The sequence below is a fragment of the Cupressus sempervirens genome, chromosome 6, assembly GCF_028749045.1.
Source record: "Cupressus sempervirens isolate cs-2001-9-10 chromosome 6, ASM2874904v1, whole genome shotgun sequence".
Lineage (NCBI taxonomy): Eukaryota > Viridiplantae > Streptophyta > Pinopsida > Cupressales > Cupressaceae > Cupressus > Cupressus sempervirens.
Window position 1 is genome coordinate 348,587,318 of NC_143123.1, and position 23,754 is coordinate 348,611,071.

The following is a 23,754-nucleotide window of genomic DNA, read 5'->3' on the forward strand; positions in this document are numbered from 1 at the left end:
TAAAATGATTATACCTAAACACAACAAAGGATAACATCTTCCTTATCAATAAACCATAGATTAACATCACTTTTAACACATCTGACTCTTTATTTGTCAATTTAGAATTGATTATCAACTAGAACTATCTAAATTAACATCCCTATTCTATTGGCAAGGAAAGGTAGATCAAGTAGACAATTTGTTAGTTTTGGAATTTTGTGCTTGTTTGTGTGGTTGATAATTAAGTGTCCTATAAGTTATTTGACCTCATATACATTGTTGAAAACTTTTATTTGTTCATGCAATGTACTTAATTGCAATAGGGAATACCATCTTAACACCCCAAATTAACATCATATTTAACACATTCCAACTCTTTATTTACCAAATCATTATTGCTTATAAATCACTTTTTATTAACATCACTATTCAATGCAAAAGTAAAGGGAGATCAAGTTGAAGACTTCTATACTTATTTCTACAATTGACCATTGAAGGGGTCATGAACATTATTAAAAACCTTCATTTATTCGTAGAAATACCAAACACCACAAAAACAATATCTATCATATAAATATTAATACCCAAAATAAAATAATTTCTATCCTAATATCTTGTACACTATTCTAATCCATAATCTTGTATAATCCACATGATTATTTATTATTATTTCTATCCTAATATCTTGGACACTATTTTAATCCAAAATCTTGTATAACCCACATGATTATCTTATTATTATTACTAATAAAGAAAGGGAAAAGCTTTCATTTGCATAGCACGTTTACCTGGTTGATTGATGGTGTGGAAAAGGAGAAGGGTAGGTGTTTGCGTCATTATGTTGAAAAAAGTGTTGAACATCCTCCGCACAAAGGTTGTCGTACCCTGGAGCGAGTCCTACGTTTCTTTGCATTCTTTACGGCCAGACAAAAATGTTGAAAATACTCCTCAAAAGATGTCGTATTGCTGCAGCTCATTCTATTCGCATCCTCAAATTTTGAACTCAATTATATGGGAAAACGACCCCATTTCGAATCCCAGCTGCGATCTGCCCGGTATCAAAATTACCGTTAATATGACCCAATAGATATTTATTGAATGCGTAAGCACGTGTGTTGGATAGAAAGTAGTTGACAGAGCTCTGTACCTAAGTTTTTTAATCTGTCATTTTCAAACCGATGAATTGTATGCACATCAATTTTGGTCTAGGCAAGCCCGAGTAGTTGGTCATTGCGGGAGTCGAACCTGTGATCACGTGCCACTTGGTAATGCGTTTAGGATGAGTATAATCAAAGGTTTTCGTCGCTAACTAGTCCGGGATCCATGAGTGGGGACTCGGCAGATCCCTTCAGATCTCGGGTAATTGGAGAAACGTATGTTTGTTTATTGTATTGGAATGCGTATGGTTGGATTTTTGTGGTAATAAGCAATAGTGTAGACCGGCTTCATGAATCCCATTTCGCGCTTCTCGTTTGGCTCTTTGGCACTTCGTTACGCTCAATCTCTTTTCGCAGGCGGATGTACAGCAGGTGATCATCTATTAAAACAGCTCTTGCAAAGTCTCGTTTCTTCTAATCAAGTTACCTTGCCCAAATTGGTCAATCCTTTGAGTTAGACCGTTGTTCTGGCTAAATGTAGTTGGAATCTTCAAGTTGCCGTTGAAAAATTCTCTCTGTACCAAACATTCAGTGCTTATCATTCCTTAACGCTACATAGAAAAATCTAAAACACTTGTAAACACCGCATCCTATGTCACGGATTCGGCGACTTGACTGTATTTTACATTTTATAACTAAACTGATCAGAGTTTCGTGGAATCTTATACAATTCGTGTGAATTACTTCGCAGTATTTTTAGAAATTAATTCTCTCTGAAACAACGTTATGTAAATATTACGGTAGTGGTTGGCCTTACTGTATTATAAATCTCGATCCTCGTCCGCGGAATGTTTTGGATTTTGATTTGCTAATTTGTGTATCAGTCAAATTATATAATTGTGGGGATTTGCAATTTTGTGCACCAGGCAGTCAAATCACGCAGACGAGGATGGTGCACGGAGAATCTCCCAAGGACAATGGCGATTCTGCTAAAGAGCGCTTGGAAAAGAAAACTACACCTATGGTACATTATTTTTCTTAATTTTGTTTCTCTGTTTATGAATAAGTTTCTAAGCATGCTAATGGTCCTCTAATGGCGATTTACCTAAATATTTTAAGCGGGTTGTTGACGGACGAATCATTAATGTTGAATGAAATTACAGTAAAGAGATAAGCCAACATTTTAATGGCTTGTCGCATCTTAAAATGATACAAAAACTCCTTGGTTCTTCTCTTCTGTCATGAGCGTTTTTAATTTTTAATTTTTTTCACTTGAAGAAACCCCTTTATGGAGAACTTGTCAAATGACAAAAAAATCCTCGCAAATTCCGAGTTTGCGCTGAAAACTTGCAGCCTCTCTTCTCTAGTACTTGATCAAAGTTTCCCCTGCAAATTATAATCCACATCTCTAGGTCTTTAGAATATAAAGTAACTTTCCCATTTTCTGCCTCTGAATGTTCCATAGGTGGACTTGTTCAGATATATATCAATGCATGCCCTTAAACTTATCTTAGACATACATCGTTATATGACTGTTAGTTTAAATTCAAATTACCGTCCCCTAGCCATACTACATGCTTCTTTTCTTTCCCAGGTCAATTGAAATGCATATAATGCACTTGCACTTAAATTGTAGAATGTATAATCTTTAGCGTTTTCTCGCTTGTCTATTTTTATAGTGGATAAATATTGTAGTGGCCCTAAGTCTTTAATTAGTGGGATATGCCACTTTGTTCGAGACAAGTTTTTTAATTTCACAGCGTAGCTAAGAATTGCAAACGTAGATGGCTTACTCTTATGTTTTCTTAATGATGCATATCATTCTTTTAGTAGTTTACTCAAAGAATGCTCCTGAACAGCCTTAAAAAAGATTGACATGCCAACTCTGCACTTACGACAAGCTTCTTTTAATGGCTGATACGGTCGCAGTAGAATGTCCATCAAAATGTTACAAAGAAGATAAATCTTCATTACCCATAGTAGATGTTTCTACAAAGGATAATGTTCAGATTTCCAAGATTTAACAGAGGGCAGCAGAGGTAAATATTCAGCCCTCTATAGTTGAACAAAGATCAGTTGAGAAGGAAAAAGGTATTGCCACATGTTCAACCCCTAGTACTTCACTGCAAATATTGTTGGTAAGTGGCAGCATGACTGAAGGTTTCACCAAACTAGTCAAAGAAGACATGGATGCAGATGGATTCATTCAAAAATATTTGTTTGTCTATGCAAAAGCCAAGGAGAAGTCTGAGAAGAAGTCAGAAAAACAAAAGATTATACTTTAAAAAATCATTAGAAAGACTAAGAGGACATTACATTACCCACACCACTGCAGCTACAAGGAGCATATATTGCAGAGAACTTGGATAAAGTCGAAGATGAATTTGATGATCATTACACCACATGACAAAATTAGCTAAGCGAAAGGCACAACAAGAGTTTGAGGCCACTCAATTTCAGAAGGTATGTGCAAACATAGCAAACAATGTCTTACCCATTGATGAATGCATAAAAGATATAAGACATTGCATTACTCAAGCAAAGAAGATGTACATAGCATGCACTAGATCACACCACTATTTTGAAGATGTAATTCAATGCATTAAAGAAGATGAGGCTAAGTTAGAACAGATAGCTGGTGAGCTAGAGCAACATGACTTGAATATAATTGAAGTAGATAAAAGAGTGAGCAAAACATCTGACACTCTTCACACATTGGGGTATGAAAGAAACAGAGTGTTAAGGAGATTTAGTCTATTAAGACGCAGTTTGATTCTAAAGATAGATATGTTACAGAAGGAATTGAATACCTTACTGGAAGCAAAGAAGTCATATAAGAAGTTCATCCCTATGGACTTGAATGGAGCTGAGATTGTTGCATATGCAATATGTGCTGTTATACATGTATTAGAATCAGTAAAGAAGATTTGGGATGTGGGATGTGAAACATTAAGAAGATATTTTTCAGATTGCACAAGACTTTTTGTTTGACACCAAATTTTGATTTGTATATATGTACATAAGTTACCTTTGCCATTGATGTCGAAGGGGGAGTGAAGACACTGAAAAATATATGAGGCATATAAGTTAAAGGGGAATAGAAGTTAGTAGTTATGTACAAAGGGGGAGTATAGATACATGTATGGATAGCCCAGTTATATGTAAATATAATACATTTTGCATGGCCACAATTTTGTTAAGTTTTTAAAATTTTTGATCTTTTTGGTGCTTAGCCATTTTTTCACAAATGTTGCCATCAATGCCAAAGGGGAAGATTGTTGACAAGTTGGCTGAGGTAAGATCATAGATGTTACAAAGGGGGAGTATAGATACATTTATGGATAGCCTAGTTATATGTAAATATAATACATTTTGCATGGCCACAATTTTGTTAAGTTTTTTAAAATTTTGATCTTTTTGGTGCTTAGCCATTTTTTCAGAAATGTTGCCATCAATGCCAAAGGCGAAGATTGTTGACAAGTTGGCTGAGGTAAGATCATGGATGTTGTCATTAATTGCAACATTATACAAGGCTTAGACCACTTATGGTAAAGATATGATTTGGTATATTATAGTGAAGAAAATTGTCCAAGTGTAACTAAGAAAAGTAGTGAGCAGTCATACTGATGTACTGATATTGTTTTTTGCATCCCTTGCTCTTCATCCTGATGATGGATCACGTAGTGTGATTCGAAATTTTGATGGTAAAAATCTTAACACAATCGAATCCAGAAACATATCAGTACAGCAGTCATACTGTTTTCATCAGCGAGCTTCATTGGTGTAATAATCCCCAACCGGTTATAACTTTGACAAACACCAAATTATATTAGAATTCAGTTTGACATTTCGTCAAACACTTTGCAATCAAACTTTGATGCCATTGCAATAACTCTAACTAGTTATAACTTCATCAAACACCAAATTCTTTTATAATTCAATTGTTTGACATTTTGTCAAACATTTTGCAAACAAGCTTTGATACCACTGTAATGAGCCCTGTTGGCTCTCAAACAATTTGTGCCAAAGAAATGATTTTTTTTTTTTTTTTGAGGTTTTACAATTTATGATACAACAATATAACAGCAAAATAGAAGATATTACAATAATAATTTCAAATCAAATAATTGGATATTACATAGGGAATATACAGCTGAAAATTCCAGATTTCAATATCAACTTAGATACTGAGTATTTTCACAAAATACCAACACAATCCAATTGATAAAATATCCCCTATTATATAAATGAACAATACCCAAAAAAATTATAAGTTACAATCCATGAACTTACAGGTAAGACATGCCTTGAAACCCTCTAAAATAAAGATTAGTAGCGGCAAATTAATTCTTCAACCAACAAATGCAACTACAGATATGGAAAACACTGCTCCCAAAGTACAGGAAGAAAATAATACCTAGCAGAAAATATAAATATGGGCTCAATCAATTCCAAATTGACCAGCTCACAATTTAATATAATAATTCCCATGAATCCCTTCACAAATCAGTCAAACCCCAATCTCTCCTTTGCCACAACAAAAACAGTAGGAGGAATGACAAATTGTTTACCTCAGCACAATTTGCAAGATTAATCCTCAGAGAATAATTCACAATACTTCAGCTGTGAATTATCAGGCAATCCAAACCCTTATACTTCAGCAAGGGCACAAACTCCAGACTCAGAAATGTCACAAAGACAACAAGAGCAAATAAGATAATCAAATAATTGGATGCTTTTCTCATCAAATGTCCTCATATTTATAATCTCCAAATGACACCAGTTTTCCAAATGAACTCCACTTACACAACATTAAAATAAATTGCCATTAATATAATTTATTAATTGCTTTTGGCTCCAAAAATGACCTTTTTCCACCATAACTTGATATTTTGACACGCAAGGACACTATTTCTTGTTCCCACAATTTAAAACTTTTTGTCCTAGTTCCAATGAGCTATGATACTGAGGTGACCAACCAACAACACCCAAAAAAATCAACATCAACGTATTTAGATGAATAATAATAATAATTCACCCGTTTTGCGAAAACAATTGAAGAAGCATCAGAATCGAAACCTGACAACACCAAAGTGATCCTGATAATGAAAGACAATTAATGAACTTGACAGGGTGACTTATTATAAATAAACACTCCCTCCAAGATTCTTGGAGCCCAAATTGGAAGCTTGAAATAAAAAACTGAGAGCATCACACAATTCCTCTAACTTAACTGAGGTCATCGAAACCAACAGTTTGACTTACTATGAATAGTAAGTCCTTCAAATGGAGTCAAAACACACCATAGGCTGTTAGAAAGCCTATAACCTCACAACTGAGACCTGCAAATCCCAATGTCAGTTCACGAGGCTCGCGATGGTGAACTGACCAAGCCAAGTGCAGGAACCTACTAAAAATGGGGACATTATAGTCCTCCCTCCCTAAGATTGCTTGTCCCTAAGCAATCCCATAGCAAAATAAACATCACATTCCACCTCGATCCCAAAGGTAGAATTGTGTACTATCCTTGTTGTGTACAAGCAACTCCTATAGCACCAACACCCAAATAATGACTAACAACATCAGAATCATTTGATAACTGACCCTAGGTGCTGATGAAATCAACAACTCATTGGAACTCAACCCAACTGAAATACGAACTCTGTCCAGAACTAAGCTCCCATCAAATTGATACTCACACCTAACTACACTGTGGAGATGATAACTACCATAGGTACCTGAAACACTACCACCAACTCCAACTTTTGCCAAACTGTCCTGGGTGTGTAGATATTTCAAGGGGTCTAACTTGCAGCTGTCAATCCCATCTGCAAAAGATGGTGCTAACCCATCCCATAATGGATGGTATGAAATTGGAGCCAACCCACATCGACGTGAAACCAAGTCCTCTACCTATGGGTCAAAAGAACAGTGATGAGGACTCCTTACAGTGAAATGCCGATAAAAACTCCCAATCTCTGTCAAGGGCTCATCATCATCAAACTGGGAACCTTCTCATCATCATCAAGGGCTTCAATCTCTGACTCCGAACTATTGGTCGGGCAGGATTCTGGGCAACCTTCTCAACAAAGCCAACCTCAAAATCCTTGTAGGGAAGCATAGTAGACAGAGTCTCTACAATCTTTCCCACCAACCTTTGAATAACACGAGAGCCTCGGATGAGAATACCCTCGGACACTTTGTATGAATCCTCTCGCACATCCGAACTCTCGAAAAGATACTCTATGAAAGCAAATCACCATGAGAGCTCATCTTTACTAATGTTCTCACCTCCTTGTACCTATTGCACCCATATGTTGGATGAATGTGTCAGCCCTATTATCACGTCCATCATCCCCAACCGTGGAAGCAAACTCACCACCAACCACAATATGCAACTGAATAGGGTCTAGGGTGGTGTTGACTGTACCTGCTCCAACTCTAGGGTAACTTTGTCCACCTATGACTGTGACTCTGGAAGAGCCAACTTAGGACACTGAAGAGAGTCCACGGTCACCTCAAGCTCTTGGGTGAGCTCAACCACCTCCTCCTCTTTCCCTAACAATGCCTCATAACAGGTGCTACCCCACTCCATAAGGTAATCCCTGTCAGCAACGAATAGTGGGTAAAAATGGGGACATTACAACTAGAAGCAGATACAAAGCTACAATTTTGGAATATGGTAGTATCAAGGGTCTACATGATATGTCTAAGGCTACTTTTGTTAGTTTTGTAGTTGGCACAAGTTTTGGATGGAAAACCAATTGATTGTTTGATATCGTAGAAACAGAGTGTATGGGACAGCATGGTCATTTTGGCTAAGGAATTGAATTGACTTGTCAATTCAAGGATTTAGGAACGAAGCGACGACATCCTAGATGTTAACCCCTATTGATAATGTACAAGGTCGACTAAATAGAGGAGTTAAGGAAGAGTGTATAAAGGTAGATCTTTTGGATGAATGAAGGCACCAATGCTAATGCTAAGTTATGAATGATGTCATGTCCCCAAATTTTAATGTAATAATTGAATTAAATTAATTAATTAATTGGTCCCAGAATTTAAATAATATAATAAAAGGACCATAGGTGTTGCCATCGGCTATCTTTGTACACCCTCGGAAAGGTTTTTCTTGACGGGTATTTAAGCACGACTTGTAGGTAGTCGTCGGTATGCATTCTTGGATTATTTCTTTGCATTGCAAATTCCCGTTGGGAATTTTTGTTGTTTGCCATTTCGGAAGTGAAAGATCTTCTCTACTTGGCTTGTCCGATTTCGGTGGGATTCAACCCTCACCCTATTCCGTTGCATGTAATACTTCACTTGGATTTGGCAAATCGGAGCACCATCTTTTGGCAAATATTAATTGAAGGTTATTTGTCTTCAAATCTCCATTCTTGTTTGGCATTGTCTAATGAATTTGGGATTAACAGTTTAGGGTGTAGATTCGAAACCATTTTCCTTCCGTACCCCATCTGCTACTTGCAACACCCAGTGCATATGTTGTACAACCTTCATAGCATCTTACTCATGACAAGTTTGTCCCTGCATACTGTACGACCTCCCACACCATCTGTACTGCCTCTCCTAGCAATCCGTATGACCAACCTCATGATAGGTCTGCCCCTACATATCGTACAACCAACCTCTTAGTACCATACGACTAGCCCACCCCTCACCGTATGACCAACCTCTTAGTACCGTACGACCAATCCACCCATCACCATACGACCATAACACCATTAACCCGTACAACTCATATTGCCTTCCCCATACGGCCATCAGTTGTTCCCTCAACCTTCGGCCCTCATATACTACCATACGACCTCCAAGGAAAAGACCGTACAATATCTAGGCATCCGCTATATGGCCCAAGCAGTCCGCACATCATCTTGGCCCAATTGTACATCTCACCTTGTATGCCTATCGTGATCCAGTACACGTCTGTTTGGAGTTAAACGAATTTGGGAACACTATAGTGGTATCAAAGCAATCCCCTTCGGGTCGAGATTCCCTTCGGACTGAGTTTCCCTTTGGATCAAGTTTGCCTTCGGACTGAGATTCCTTTCGGATCAAGATCCTCTTTGGGATGAAATCCCCTTTGGGCTGATATTGCATTCGGGTCGAGATTGCCCTTATGTCAAGTTCGCCTTCGGAACATTACAGTGGTATCAGAGCCTAGTTATCTTGCCAACCTGCTGGGATGATTGAGACATTTTGGTATTTGGATCACATTGTGGTGCCAGACAGTGATGGACAGTGGTGGTTGAAGGCACTACAACAGATTGGCAAAGAGCTTAGCGAGGGTGTTGATCTTCCATTAGATATATTGGAAGTATGTTTGTGTCAGGTGAACCAATTACCTTCAAGATTTATACAGAGAATCCTCTCTCCGATTAAGGATGCCTTGAGTCAACTTAGGCTTTTGAGACACCATGACAAGGATAAAAGATTGGTAGTTGTAGCATGTCTCAGTGAGGTCTTGAGAATTTTGGCTCCTAAAGCACCGTATGGTGATAACATTATGATAGAGATATTGCAATTCATAGCTTATATCTTTCAGAGTCTTGATGACTTCAGTGGCGACCCATTTGGTAGGAGATCTACAATATTGGAGAATTGTGCAAATGTCAAAGTAAGTAACATTCTCTTAGATCTCGAATTGCAAAATTCGGTCCATGATATGTTTCATCACTTCTTGGTCACCATCAAGGAAGATCACGATACTAAGATTCTAGTTTCTATGGAGAGTCTTATGATTTAATGCATCGAAGAGATGGATGAAATATCCCAACCTATCACATCTATGTTATGTGTTGTTCGTAATCTAGAATGTATCCCCTCTATAGTAGCATATAGATTGGTCAGTAATGATTTCAAGCATTGTGAAGAAAAACTAATATCTCATTTACACAAGTTGGAAAAAATGGATGACAACGATAAGTGTGATGCTTTACGTAAGGAGAATGAAGTCATGATTACAGGGCCGCTCTAGGAAGATTTGCTAAATCTTTCTACTACACCAACATGGGGAGCACACCAAAAAAATGAAGAGGTTTCTTGCATGGATCTTGTGAAGACATGGATGGATCAAGTTGTGCCCATCACTGAAGTTGTGACCGAGGTTGTGCCTGTCACCAAAGCACTATCCATTGAGGAAGTTCTATCAGTTGCCAAAGTTCTGTCTATCATAGAAGCTATGTTTGTTGTTGAGGCTCATTATGTCATTGAGTTTGTGTTCATCCTCGAGACTGTGTTCGTGACCGAGGTTGTGTTTGTTGTTGAGGTTGTGTGTCTGTTGCTGAAGCTATGTCCATCATCGTGGTCTTGTCCGTCGCTGAGGTTGTATGCCCGTCACCGTCGTTGTGTTTGTCACCATCGTGTCCATCACCGTCATGTTTGTTACCAACACCTAGTTTGTGTTCGTCGCCGTTGTCGTGTCTGTCACCGTCATTTTCGTCATCGATGCCGAGTCCGTGTCCATCATCCATGTCCATCATCGACACCGAGTTAGTTTTTGTCGTCGAGTTCATGTCCATCACCATCGTGCTGTTTGTCACCATTTTGTCTGTCACCGATGTCGAGTCATGTCCGTTGTCAAGTTCGTGTCTGTCATCGTCATGTCAATCATCGACACCAAGACCATGTCTATTGTCGAGTTCATGTCTGTCACCATTATTGTGTCTGTCACCATCATGTCCATCACCGTCATGTTCATCACTGATGCCGAGTTTGTGTCTGTCACTAACGCCGAGTCCGTGTCCGTCATCGAGTTTGTCCGTTACTGTTGTTGTGTTTGTCACCATCGTGTATGTCATCGACGCCGAGTCCATGTCTGTCGTTGAGTTCGTGTTCGTCACTGTTGTGTCTGTCATTGACACCAAGTCCGTGTCTGTCACTGTTGTATCCATCACCGACGCCAAGTTTGTGTTTGTCGTCGAATTTGTGTCTGTCACCATCGTTGTTTTTGTCACTGTTGTGTTCACCATCGACACTAAGTCCGTGTCTGTTGTGAAGTTTGTGTCCGTCATTATCATTGTGCCCGTTGTTGTCACCGTCGCCATATCCATCATCGTCATTGTCATCATTGCCACCTTGTTTGTTGCCATGTTCGACATCGCCATCGTCGTCATGTATGTCATCTTCATTGTGTCCGTTGTCGTCATTGCAGCCATGTCTATTGTCAAGTCCATCATCATGTTCGTCTCCATCGTTACATCTGTCAACGTCATTGTGTCCATCATCGACATCAAGTTTGTATCCGTTGTCAAGTGTGTATCCGGTGCCGTAGTTGTGTCCATTGACAACGTTATGGCTGTCTCCGTCATCATTGTGTGTCCGTCATTTTGGCTGCATTGGTCACAATAGCTATGCTTGTCGCCATTGAGACATTGCTTGCTGTCAAGGCTCTATCCATCATCGAGGCTTCAACCAGGGTTTTGTGTGCCGTTGAGGTTTTATCTGCAGCTAAAAATTTTGTTTTCTGCTAAGGTACTCAACCCTCACCCTATTCTGTTGCATGTAATACTTCGCTTGGATTTGGCAAATCAGAGCACCATTTTTTGGCAAATATTAATTGAAGTTATTTGTGTTCAAATCTCCATTCTTGCTTGGCATTGTCTAATGTATTCGGGATTATTAGTTTAGGGGGTAGATCCGAAACCATTTTCCTTCTGTACCCCATCTGCTACTTGCAACACTCAGTGCATATACCGTACGACCTTCACAACATCTTCCTCATGACAAGTCTACCTCTACATATCGTATGACCTCCCACACCATCTGTACTGCCTCTCCTAGCAAACCGTATGACCAACCTCTTAGTACTGTACAACTAGCCTCAAACATACCATACGACCAGTCTACCCATCAACATACAACCATAACACCATCAACCCGTACGACTCATATTGCCTTCCCCGTATGGCCATTAGTTGTTCCCTCAACCTTCGACCCTCATGCACTACCGTACAACCTCCAAGGAAAACACTGTACAACATCCAGCCATCCGTTGTATGACCCAAGCAGTCCGTACATCATCTTGGCCCAACTGTACATCTCACCTTGTATGCCTATCGTGATCTAGTGCATGTTTGTTTGGAGTTAAACGAATTTGGGAACATTATAGTGGTATTAGAGTAATCCCCTTCGGATCGAGATTCCCTTTGGACTGAGTTTCCCCTCGGATCAAGTTTGCCTTTGAACTGAGATTCCTTTTGGATCAAGATCCCCTTCGAGATGAAATCCCCTTCAAGACAATATTGCATTTGGGTCGAGATCGCCCTCAAGTCAAGTTCGCCTTCGGAACATTACTAATGATATGTGCGAGCTTTATTTATGTTGGTTAGATGGTATTTTGATGATCGGAATAGAGCAGAGGTTTATATGCATGATCAAATGCAAGGAGCCACAAAGCACTAATCAAATATTTTGGATATCAACAGAATCACCATTCGGTATTACTCTATACTACTTATAAAGTTGTATATTGTTGTAAGAGTAGTGAGCTCACCATTTTGTAATACAACTCCTAACAGGGTTGAAGCCTTTAACAAGGTCTAGTCCTTTAACAAGGAGATATATGGTATATGTATGTAATTGAGTCCTAATAGGGTCAAAACCTTTTACAAGGTATTTTTTATTAGAGGATCATTTTGTGGGTACCATCCCCACCAGGGTTTTCCCTTGGCCAGGTTTTCCCTAGTTAACAAAATATGGTGTTATAAGTTCCTTTGTGGTTTGCTTATTACTGTTATTTAGTACATTGATATATGCAAGTTTAAGGTTAATTTTTGATATCCATATTTGGGCAAAGAGTGTTGGAATATTAATATCCTATGACACATTCTTTCCATGCTCCTTCATGAGGTTGATTTAGTTTGGGCAACCCAGTCACCATTTTTTCTATTGAAGGTAGATTACAAAAATGAAAATGTCCTAGTCTTCGGTGCTAGATTTGATTTGAGCCAGCAGTCTCACAAATTAGGGCTTGATTTGAATCAGTGCAAAGTTTGTAAAGACATCCTTGTCTTATTCCTATAGTTTGTGCTTTCTTTATAGTGGATTTTTTTGGCTATGCCAGAGCTTGTCCATCCATAAAGGTAACTCTATACTCTTTCCCTTCAAGAGCAGAAATGGAGACTAGGTTTCTTTTCATCCCCGGTACATATAATACTCCAGTGAGTAGAAGGGAGATGCCTAACTTCAAATTTATGGTGCAAGTTCCAATCCCCTTTACTAGATAATCTAAATTGTCCTCAATAGTTACTTCTTCGTCATATTCTTCTACTGTAGTGTCTAAGTGTTCTTTGAATTCTGTAATGTGTCTCAAGGATCCACTATCAATTACCCAAGTGTTTAGTTTGTTTGCCACTTGGCTTCTTGAGGCTGAGTAGAAAAAAAATTCCTTAGATCATGTTAGGTATTAGCTTTTCCAACTTTAGCAAAAGATGCTTGTTGTTTTATTCTATCGAGGCACTTGATTGCATAATGTCCATGCCAATCACATCTAAAATATTGTATTTGAGATATATCCTTCCTCGTCTTGGAGGATCCCTTTCCATATGTATTTTTATTACTTTTGAAATTCATCTTCTTTCCTTTCTTATGAGAGTTGGTGTTTAATACAAAAATATCCTCTTTTATGAGATTTTGATTGTTTCTTCTGGTCATCAGTCTGGATTCTTCTTGTAAGCAATTTGTTTTTAACCTATCAAATTTAGGGAGTTTTGACCGTGCATTTATTCCTTGAATATATAATTTCGATGATGTTGGTAGGCCACCTAGAGCTATTAAGGTTAACTCTTTGCTATCAATTTGATTTCCAGCTGTTGAAAGTTGATCCCTTAATTCAGCGATCCTCATAAAATATGCAGTGATAGATTCTCCCTTATTCATTTTCACATGGTCAAGTTGTTCTTTTCATGCAAGGATTTTGCTAGCGTTGTTTATCTCAAATGTACCTTTAAGAGATTTAAACATTTGGTATGCAGTATCATGTTTTGATAGAATAGGTACTATATGATCCCTAACTGTATTGACGATAAGTTTCATAGCCTTTTCATTGTTCTCGATCCATTGGGTTTTTTCAGGACCATTCTCTAGTTTTGATTTTTTTCCTTCACAAATGAGGCTAATTTAGTTTCTTTCAATATCATCATGATTCTAAGTTTCCAAGATACAAAGTTGGTTGCTCCTTCAAGATGATCCTCAAATCTGGTTACACTTGACGTTGTGAAGAATGGAATATGATTGCACTTTCAAGAGAGAATAAATATATATTTTGAGTAATCTGAATTCTCAAATCTAATCGCATCTTCCTTAGTGAGGCTCTGATACCATGACAAATATGATTAGATTTATTGCAGATCTGAACTGTATATGTGTTTTAATTTCTTAACTCTTGAATGGTATGATTATTGACTAATATCTTCTTCTTGCAGGTTGTAATCAGAATATGGATAATTTTATACTTATCAAATATAGGAATGATGCATAAACAATATTAAGAAATACAGGTTATTGTATTCACAAATCTGAAACTGATCTAATGCTCAATCTCCAAGAGGCTTTCACTAATTGATTTCAGTGTTCCTCTTGGTCAATTGGGTCTGCTATATATATTGTTTTGCGGAGACATGTCTCCACAAAATGGAGGCATGTGCGGTCATTAACATGCCTCTTCATTAGTGCCATTTCATTACCAAATTAGCGCCTGATCACTAATCGGGGCTTACTCATTAACTTACACTTAACAAATCTGTGTGTATCGATAACAAGATCAATGATCTGCATTGGTAATAAAATCAGATTCGATTTGATTGTAATCTCTGCACTAATGATCATTTGATCTGATTGTAATCACTAACAATCATGCTTTATCAGGATTATATGTGGAACATGAAATAATTACCTGCAATGCAGATCACCATTATACTTGGAACTATATGATATTTCGATCTGGTATGTGGATCATAATCAACCTTCAAGTATTAGATAAAAAATGATAATATCATTTCAAGCAAATTTAAATATGTAATAGGGAGTGATGCTTTTGGACAAAAAATTGGAGATGTCTTGAATTGCATCACACAAAAGAAGGCACTTAGCATTTGAGAGTCATTATCTTGCAACCAAAACATGGATGACTTAGCTAACTCCACTTATCAGAAGGCAATGCTGATCGTATCACATGTAGCCAAGCAATGTGTTGGGACTTAAATCTGTTTTACCCCATTTTTGCTTGAGTCTCTTTATCTTTGTGAGTTGCCTTAGCCATTTGTGACCCATTTGTTAATAATCAACGAAGAAATTTCAAATAGGTCATCTTACTTGATTGCTCCTTTGTATGTTCCAATAATACCCCCTTACACATTTTAGTGAAATACCCATGTTGAAAAACCAAAATTCAGTGAAGTGTTGTGTTTCCCTGGTTGTTGGAGTTTTGAGGTTGTTCATCCCCCCATGCCTTTCATGTCGTTGAAACCCTGTCTAGAAACCTTATAAAAGTGGCTAAGTCAAACCTGTCAACCTTTTGGGTTTTGGGTTTTTCCGCATCTTCATATTATCCCTTTGATCCCCTGGTTCTTTGTCTTTCAGAATTTCAGAGTTTTGGAATTCTCCATCCTTGTCAGACTTGTCATCTCAGTATAGCATTCCACGAAAGTCCAATATTCTCAACATTTCCCTTGGTCCTCTTCACAATCCCTCTAAGTCATTGGAGCATACAGACAGACATATGCTGCACCACTGGCCAGGTTCTGTGATGCTTTGTTAAATTGACATTGGGTCCTGTGTTAATAAATAAAACTGTGAACAGCTAATTACCAGAAGGCAAAGCTGTTATGGGCTATATTTTGAGATATTTATTTGAGAAGTATTATAAGCCCATGAAATTCATTTTGAATCTAGCTAAGTATTGCAACAATGAAATATAGTTTATTGAGAGATAGGTTGACAAGGATCTAAGTCATGAAAACTTTAAAATTGCTCAGGCTGATCAGGTTATTACCTCATGTGGATTACAATAAAGTCCAGACTAGCACACAAAACTATCCTATGTGAGGAGGTAGTCCGACTTGATATTTTCAGTCAGGAGATGCAAATTCTAAACAATCTAAACAACACATCCCTTTGATCTCAAAGAAATCTGATCTAAGTTCATGTCCTGTTGACCCTTGTCTGCCTTCATATCCCCATCATCTTGCTTATCTTCCTTTTCATGTTTGTCTCCTTCTTGCTCTATCTGCTGCCAGTCTTCTTGTTTCCCTTCTTCCTTGTCACTGTCACTTATGTTTTCTGCCATAATGTTCGCCTTTGTCATTATTTCTCCAACATCTCTTACATTACCAGTGTTATCCTTGTCATTCTTGTCCTGTTCTGCTTCACCAGGTGCTGCATCTAGTGTTATAGGGACTCCATTGATATGAAAATCAGGTTGTTTTACTGTACTAACAAATTATTTTTTTCCCTCATCTTTGCCTGTCTTAATATTAGGTTCCGTGATAGATATTTCAACAGATTTCTTCCTTGGTTGCATCTTCCTCATAGTAGAATCATTTAACTTCGCAAATCTCAACTTCCCTATGCGAAGTCTCAACTCCTACTTCATCATATTGTCCAGCCATAAGCTTTAATAACCTCATTGATGTTCTAAGTTTAGGTTAAACTTGCTCAAGAACATTGATCATAGCTTCAAAACTTATTAATGTGCAAAGTTGTCCAACTTTGTCTTCCCTCATTTTATTATTCTCCTCAATTGTTCTAAGTCTCATTTCTTCTAATTTCCCAAACAAATGTTCTGGTATGCTACCTTTTAATTCTACTAAAGTCCTCTTAAAATTCAGTAAATGCTTTGTAATTGAACTTTCAAGCATACCTTGTTAATTTTCATCATATCTCCAGTAGAATCTTTGTACCTGATCCAAATTTTCATCATGTTCAATTTGATCAGTTACCTTCTTGATGTCTGGTTTCCATTTTCTCCTTTCTGCCTCTAAGTCCATCTTGTGTTCCTTGGGTTCCTCTGCAACTTTGTGCTCAATTTCTGATTCTTCATCTTTCTTTTCTTCCTTCTCTCTGAGGCTCTTCTTTTTCATTGTAATCATTGGTTTCTTGAAGCTAAGGCCATGTGCTTTTGCCTTTTTCCTTGTAGTCTTCTTTGGTTCACTCTTAGATTGTTTCTCTATCTTTACTGCAGGAGAAGATCCTGTAGATCTCCTGGGAGTGCTGCGAATTTCAGGTATGACCTGAACTTTAGTGATTTCAATCTCTTCTGCATCCTTGCTGCTTTCATATGCAATTTTAGTATCAGTAGCCTCTGTGACAGGCTCATTTGCATGTGAACCGCTTGTGGCTTCAAGCTTGGCTTTGGTATGAAGCTCGCTTGCCTTCTTTTTCACTTCTTGCCACTCCTTTTTACTCATACCTCCTTCCACAACCATTCTTTGCACCATCTTCTCTACCTTTCTCTTCCTAGTGCCACTATATAATTGTTCTCTCACTGTACTAAATTTCTCTTGATATGTACCCCATCTCTCACATGAGGCATCTCTAAGTGAGTTCAACATTATCTTTGCATATCCATCCAACATTTCTCCTCTGACTTCATATCCCATAGGTGGTAAAAAAAATTCTCTAGGTTCAATTGCTTCCATTCAAGTATAATCAGTTTCAATCATAAAACAGAAAGACTCAACATACTTTTCTACTATCCCTCTAGGTATCCTATACCTCTGCATCATCTGCATTTGAAATACTTTCATCATTCCATAGATGTCTGCATTGATATTAACTCTCATTTGCATGTTGTAATAATCAGTGATAAGTTCCATTGTACATTAATCTGTTACCCATGTTGTATGTGGCATGTTAGGGAATTTATGCATGATGTAGAAGAATATATACATTATTAATGACCCAAGTCTAAAGGGCTGATGCTTATCATGCTTGATCCTCCTTATATTCTCAAGTAGCTGCTGCCTTAGCATTTCACATACGTCAAAATGTTCCCTATCAACTACCAGCTTGTATGCAATCTGAATGACTCCTGCTGCAACTGAGTTATGCCTGGTTCTGCAATGCATCTTATAATATAGAATTTCGGCAATCAATCTTACATCTGTCTGCCTAATATCAGACAATGCCATTGTGCTTTTGTCCCATTTGGTTCCATTATTTTTCTCCTTTTTTTCTTCACAACTTTAGTAGCTACTGGTATTGTACCAACATTGTTTAGTACAGTTATGAGGTGTATTAATTCTTTGGTTATCATAACAGGTTGTTCTCCTACCCAAATCATGTCATCATGAATTCTGCCTTATGACAACTCTGATCCACTCTGCTTCTTCAAACTCTTCATAGTCAATGTATTGCAGGATGTTCAAATTTCCTAGGTGTTCGAACCCTAGTTTGAAAGATTTGTCATCGTGGTAAACCTGATCTAGGTCTGAACCTATGACTCTATCTCCAATTGTTTCCAATTTAAAATGTATGTAGGCTCTTATGTCTTCTACATGTAATACACCTTCAGGGGTTTGTGAAAATGCAACTGACAGATCGTCTTGAGGGATATAAATGAATGCTTTTAAAACTAATGACGTGGCCTATCCTTGATATCACATACTTGTGGCTTGTCCATAATTCTCAAGACTTACAATCAACTGAAATTCAAAACTTAAAGATTACTTCACAATATCCCTGTTTCACGATCGTTCTAGGGCATCAACAAAATCTCTGCCAAACACTTCAAAGCTTCTTCCAATTACTCTCTAGGCTCTCTTCTTGATCGCTTAGGTCGAACAGTGAAGAATGAATCCAAGTTTGCCCTTAAATTCTTCCAAAAACACTTCAACATTAATTGCATCTAGTGAAAATACCAAAAAGTTGATAGAACTCACTGAAGTCACTAAAATTATTAGCGATCTTCTGTATCAATGAATTAGCATTTGCCAACTGAGATTCAGGATCAATGATGCCTGGAAAAGCTGAATTCAACTTCGCATATCTCAACTTTGTCATTTAGGGGTCTGGAATTTACTGGTAAGGTTTTCTCTATTATGTGCTAAAAATGGATAATTCATGCTCATGTAGAGGGTTCAGTGCTAGGCACTATTTCTACCTTATTCTCTGATTTTTCCTGTGACTTTTCCTTCCATACTTTCATGTTTGCCGTATTTGCTTCTCTCACAAATGTCTTATCGAGACGCTCAGTCTGTACTTTGTTTGTGTTAACATTTCTTCTTCCATTATGGTTGTTCCTTCTAACATTAGGTGTTCTCAGGCTGTTCGTGAATCCATTAAATCTGCAAAATCTAGTTGTATGCCCCAAGTCATTGCAAATATAACATGTAATAACTGAGTTTCCATACCTTGGTCCAAATTGATTAATTTGCAATCTGCAATGTTCGTGAATCCATTAAATCTGCAAAATCTAGTTGTATGCCCCAAGTCATTGCAAATATAACATGTAATAACTGAGTTTCCATACCTTGGTCCAAATTGATTAATTTGCAATCTGCAATCTCTAGCAATATGTCCAAAGTTGTTGCATTTGTAGCACATAACTCCATTAGTGATGATATTATTCATTCCCAAAGGTCTGCTTGCTGTCATGTTAGTGCTTTCATTTGTCCTTATGTTTAATCTCTGATTAGACTTTTTGCATTCATGTAATTTGTGTCCATAAAGAAGGCAACTTCAGCAATATCCAATAAAAGGTTAGTATCCAAGTTACCTCTGCAATCCATCTTCATGTGTCCATACTTATTGCATGTAAAACATATGCCTTTGAATGGTATCCTTTGATATCTAGGTTGCTCAATCTGATTTGTTGTCTGGTTGATCTGATCTGATGGTTGATTAGGTTCCTGTTCATGTTCAAGTTCAACTGTAATTTCTAATCCCTTTGATGATTCTGCTTCAATGTAACCAATCCCTTTCATGTCTTGTTTAGGTTTTTGTGCCATTAATTGCTCATCAAGTTTGCCTGTGCTTGAATATAACTTCTCTAGATATTGCTTGGTCTGAACAAGTTCTCCTTTCACTATATTGTTATACTTCTCAAGTTCAGTGAATTTTAGCTTTGTCGCCTTAAGTTCAGTTGTTACCTTGGTGAGTTGTGACTTCAAGTTTGTAACCTCAGTCTTTAAATCTGCTTCTTCTTTTCGCTCATCTTGCATCATGCTCATCTTTACTGATGTGATCCCAAGTTCATGTTTCAGTATTTCATTCTCTTTCTTTAGCTTGGTAGCTGATTTTGAGTCCTTGACTTGTTCTATTCGTTCCTTTCTCTTAGATCTTAAATTCTCAATATGATCTTTAAGCTTCTAAATGAAATCTTGTGCATCTCTAAGTTTAATCTTCAACCTACTTCTTTCATCATCTGCTTGATCTAATTCTTCAAGAGCTGTCTCATAGTTTCTTTGCAAATCTTCCGTATCCATACTGATCTTCCTCAAACTGTTAGACTTCTTCTGAGTAATTGAGCTCTGATGCCCGTTGTTAGAAATAAGGAATACAGAGGGAGCGGGGTGGACGGGTGAATTAGTATTCGAACACTTTTTTCCTAAATATGGAACCTTAAAATTGCATATATCAATGTACTAATCAATAATGAGCAAAACACAAAGAAACTCTTTAACACCATATTTTTTTAATTAGGGAAAGCTTGGCCAAGGGAAAACCTTGGTGGGGATGGTACCCACAAAATGATCCACTACTCAAAAGTACCTTGTGAAATTTGTTGACACTGTTAGGAGTCTATTACATACATATAGTGTATATTACATACATATAGTGTATTTGTCCTTGCTAGAGGACCAAACCTTGTTAGAGGCCTCAACCCTGTTACAAGTTGTATTACAAAATGACGGTCTCACTAATCTTACAACAATATACAACTTTAGAAGTAGTATGGAGTAATACCAAAATGTGACTATGTTGATATCCCTAATATCTGATTAGTCCTTTGTTGCTCCTTGCATCTGATCATGCATAGAAACCTATGCTTTGTTTTGATCATGAAAATACCATCTAACCAACATAAATAAAGCTTGCACATATCATTCATAATTCAACATTAGCATTGGTGTCTTTGCTCATCCAAAAGATCTGCCTTTATACTCTTTTCCTTAACTCCTTCATTTAGTTGACCTTGCACGTAATCAATACATACCAAAAATTAATATCAACATATGCTAGGTAAGGTTTAACATCTAGGATGTCATCCCTTCATTCTTAAGTCCTTGAATTGACAAGTTAATTCAATTCCTTAGCCAAAATGACCATGCTGTCCCATATACTCTCTTTCTGCGAGATCAAGCAGTCAACTAGTTTTCCATCCAAAACTTGTGCCAACTTCAAAACTAACATAAGTGGCCTTAGGCATATCATGTAGACTCTCCATACTGCCATGTTTCAAATTGTAACTCTGTATCTGCTTCCAATAAAGCTTGTTGACAAAAACAATGACCGTGTACTATTTTTTCGAGTTAGACAATTTTCTTCACTATAATATACCAAAACATATCTTTTCCATAAGCAGTCTTAACCTTGTATAATGCTGCCATTAATGACAACATCAATGATCTTACCTTAGCCAACTTGTTGATAGATCATGCTCCTGAGGTTTAGAGGGAGTCTCCCGAAGAAACTATAAATGAAAATTAGATTACTCTAGTAAAGGAACCTAACAACGACAAAAAGAAACCACTTTGGCCCAGAAAGATGATTGAGGAGGCTAAAAATTATGTAACACCCAAAGGAACCTTTAGAGAAAGTAAGGGACTTAATAGATTCTCTAGCTACGTTGACTTGATGAGTGAGATCATCAAATTAGAATCAACTTGTGTCACAAAAGCCTTAAAACATCAAGTATGGAAAGATGCTCTGATAGAAGAGTATCAGTCCATTGTAAAGAATGATGTATGGGACATAGTTCCAAGACCAGAAGGGAAATTTGTTGTTTCTTCAAAATGACTCTTCAAAATCAAACATGATGCAGACGACAGTATAGAGAAACACAAAGCTTGTTTTATTGCAAGAGGTTTCTTACAGAAAAAAGGCATTGATTATGAAGGAGACATTTGCACCGATTGCTTGTTACACCTTAGTCAAAGAAATAATAGCTATTGCAACATCAAAAGGCTGGAAGATCCATCAAATGGATGTGAAGACTGCATTTCTGAATGAGACTATTGAAGAAGAAGTCTATTTAGAGCAACTTGAAGGCTTTGTAATACATAATGTTGAATCACATGTATGCAAATTAAAGAAAGCTTTATATGGACTTTAACATGCCCCAGAGCCTGGTATGAAATGATTGATCACTATCTTGTGGGACTAGGGTTTTCCAAAAACGATGCAAATCTAAACCTCTATTTTAGGGTAATTAATGGTGATATGTTAATACTTATTTTATGTTGATGATCCACTAATCATAGGAGGAGATCACCTAATCTCTCAATGTAAGGACCTAGCTTCATAATTTGACATGAAGGACTTGGGCATTCTAAATTACTTCCTCCGATTGGAAGTCTAGTAGAAAATAGATGGCATCATTCTTAATCAAGGAAATTATACCATTGACATTTTGAAAAGGTTTGGAATGTTGGATTGTAGACCCATTTCTACACTGATGGAAACAAATTTACACAAATTGAAGGGAGCAACAACATAATCAGAATTGGCAGATCCCACTCTCTATAGATAGATAATTGGGTTATTGATGTATTTGGTCTACACAAGGCTGGATATATATTATGCAGTAAATGCTCTAAGCCATTTTACGTGTGAACCATAGGAGATATGTCTTGTTGCTGCAAAACAATTTTTGAGATACCTTCAAGGTACAATCGAATATGTTCTTAAATGCAAAAATGTAGACCTGGATCTACATGGATACTTTGATTCAGATTGGGCTAGAAGTGTAATTGATTGGAAAAAAAATCAAGATATTGCTTCAATTTAGGATCGACAATGATTTCATGGATCATTAGGAAGTAGTCATTAGTTACACAAACCTCTACAAAAGCCGAATACATTGCAGCCTCTATAGGAGCAAGAGAAATAGTATGACTTTGAAAATTACTTGTGGGATTATTTGGTGAGCCCCTTAATCCTACACTTATGCATTGTGATAATTAGAGTTTTATCAAGCTTTGAGTAAATCCAATGTTCCATGATAGATCAAAACATATAGAGATTCCTTAGCACTATGTGAGAGACATGGTAAAAAGGAACATGACTCGGAGTATATTAGTACAAGTGATCAGACAACAAACATTCGCACCAAGCTTCTATAAGTATTGTAGCGTTGGATGGAGGAGTTATTTGTAGGAGATATCTGCAAATCTAATACAAATCCTCTCTTCCAAGTTGTGTGTGTTTGATGCTACTGGAGATCTCATCCTTTGTTGTGTCTTTGTTTTTATGATTAGTGGCCTGATATTCTTGTTTTCTCCTTTTGTGACACTAATGAAGTGTATTTATTCTCGATTTGTGAATAGGTACCTTACGGTAAACCTCAAAATCTCTTATGTATCTCAAGTCATTTTCTTTTGTGCATTGTCTTCCTTTAATCCATTATGGTATCAACTGCTAATTCATGTGCCAACGTGTTAAACCTTTGTCTCCAAAATTTGTAATATTTATGTGTTTCTTCCTTTCATTTGGGCGT

At 37.3% G+C, this 23,754-nt stretch overlaps 1 protein-coding gene across 2 annotated transcripts in view; it reads left to right on the forward strand.

Annotated features, from left to right (window-relative positions):
- The first annotated feature begins 925 nt into the window (after positions 1-925).
- LOC149552555 (uncharacterized) overlaps positions 926-23,754 on the forward strand; it is a 214,515-nt gene continuing 191,686 nt past the window's right edge. Inside the window, exons 1-2 of one of the 2 annotated variants that reach the window (XM_089788144.1) lie at positions 926-1,511; positions 2,006-2,103. In XM_089788144.1, the coding sequence (XP_089644270.1) occupies positions 1,430-1,511; positions 2,006-2,103 (180 nt within the window). In that variant the 5' untranslated portion in view covers positions 926-1,429. The remainder of the gene's footprint in view (positions 1,512-2,005; positions 2,104-23,754) is intronic. The other variant, XM_089788145.1, reaches the window with a different exon arrangement.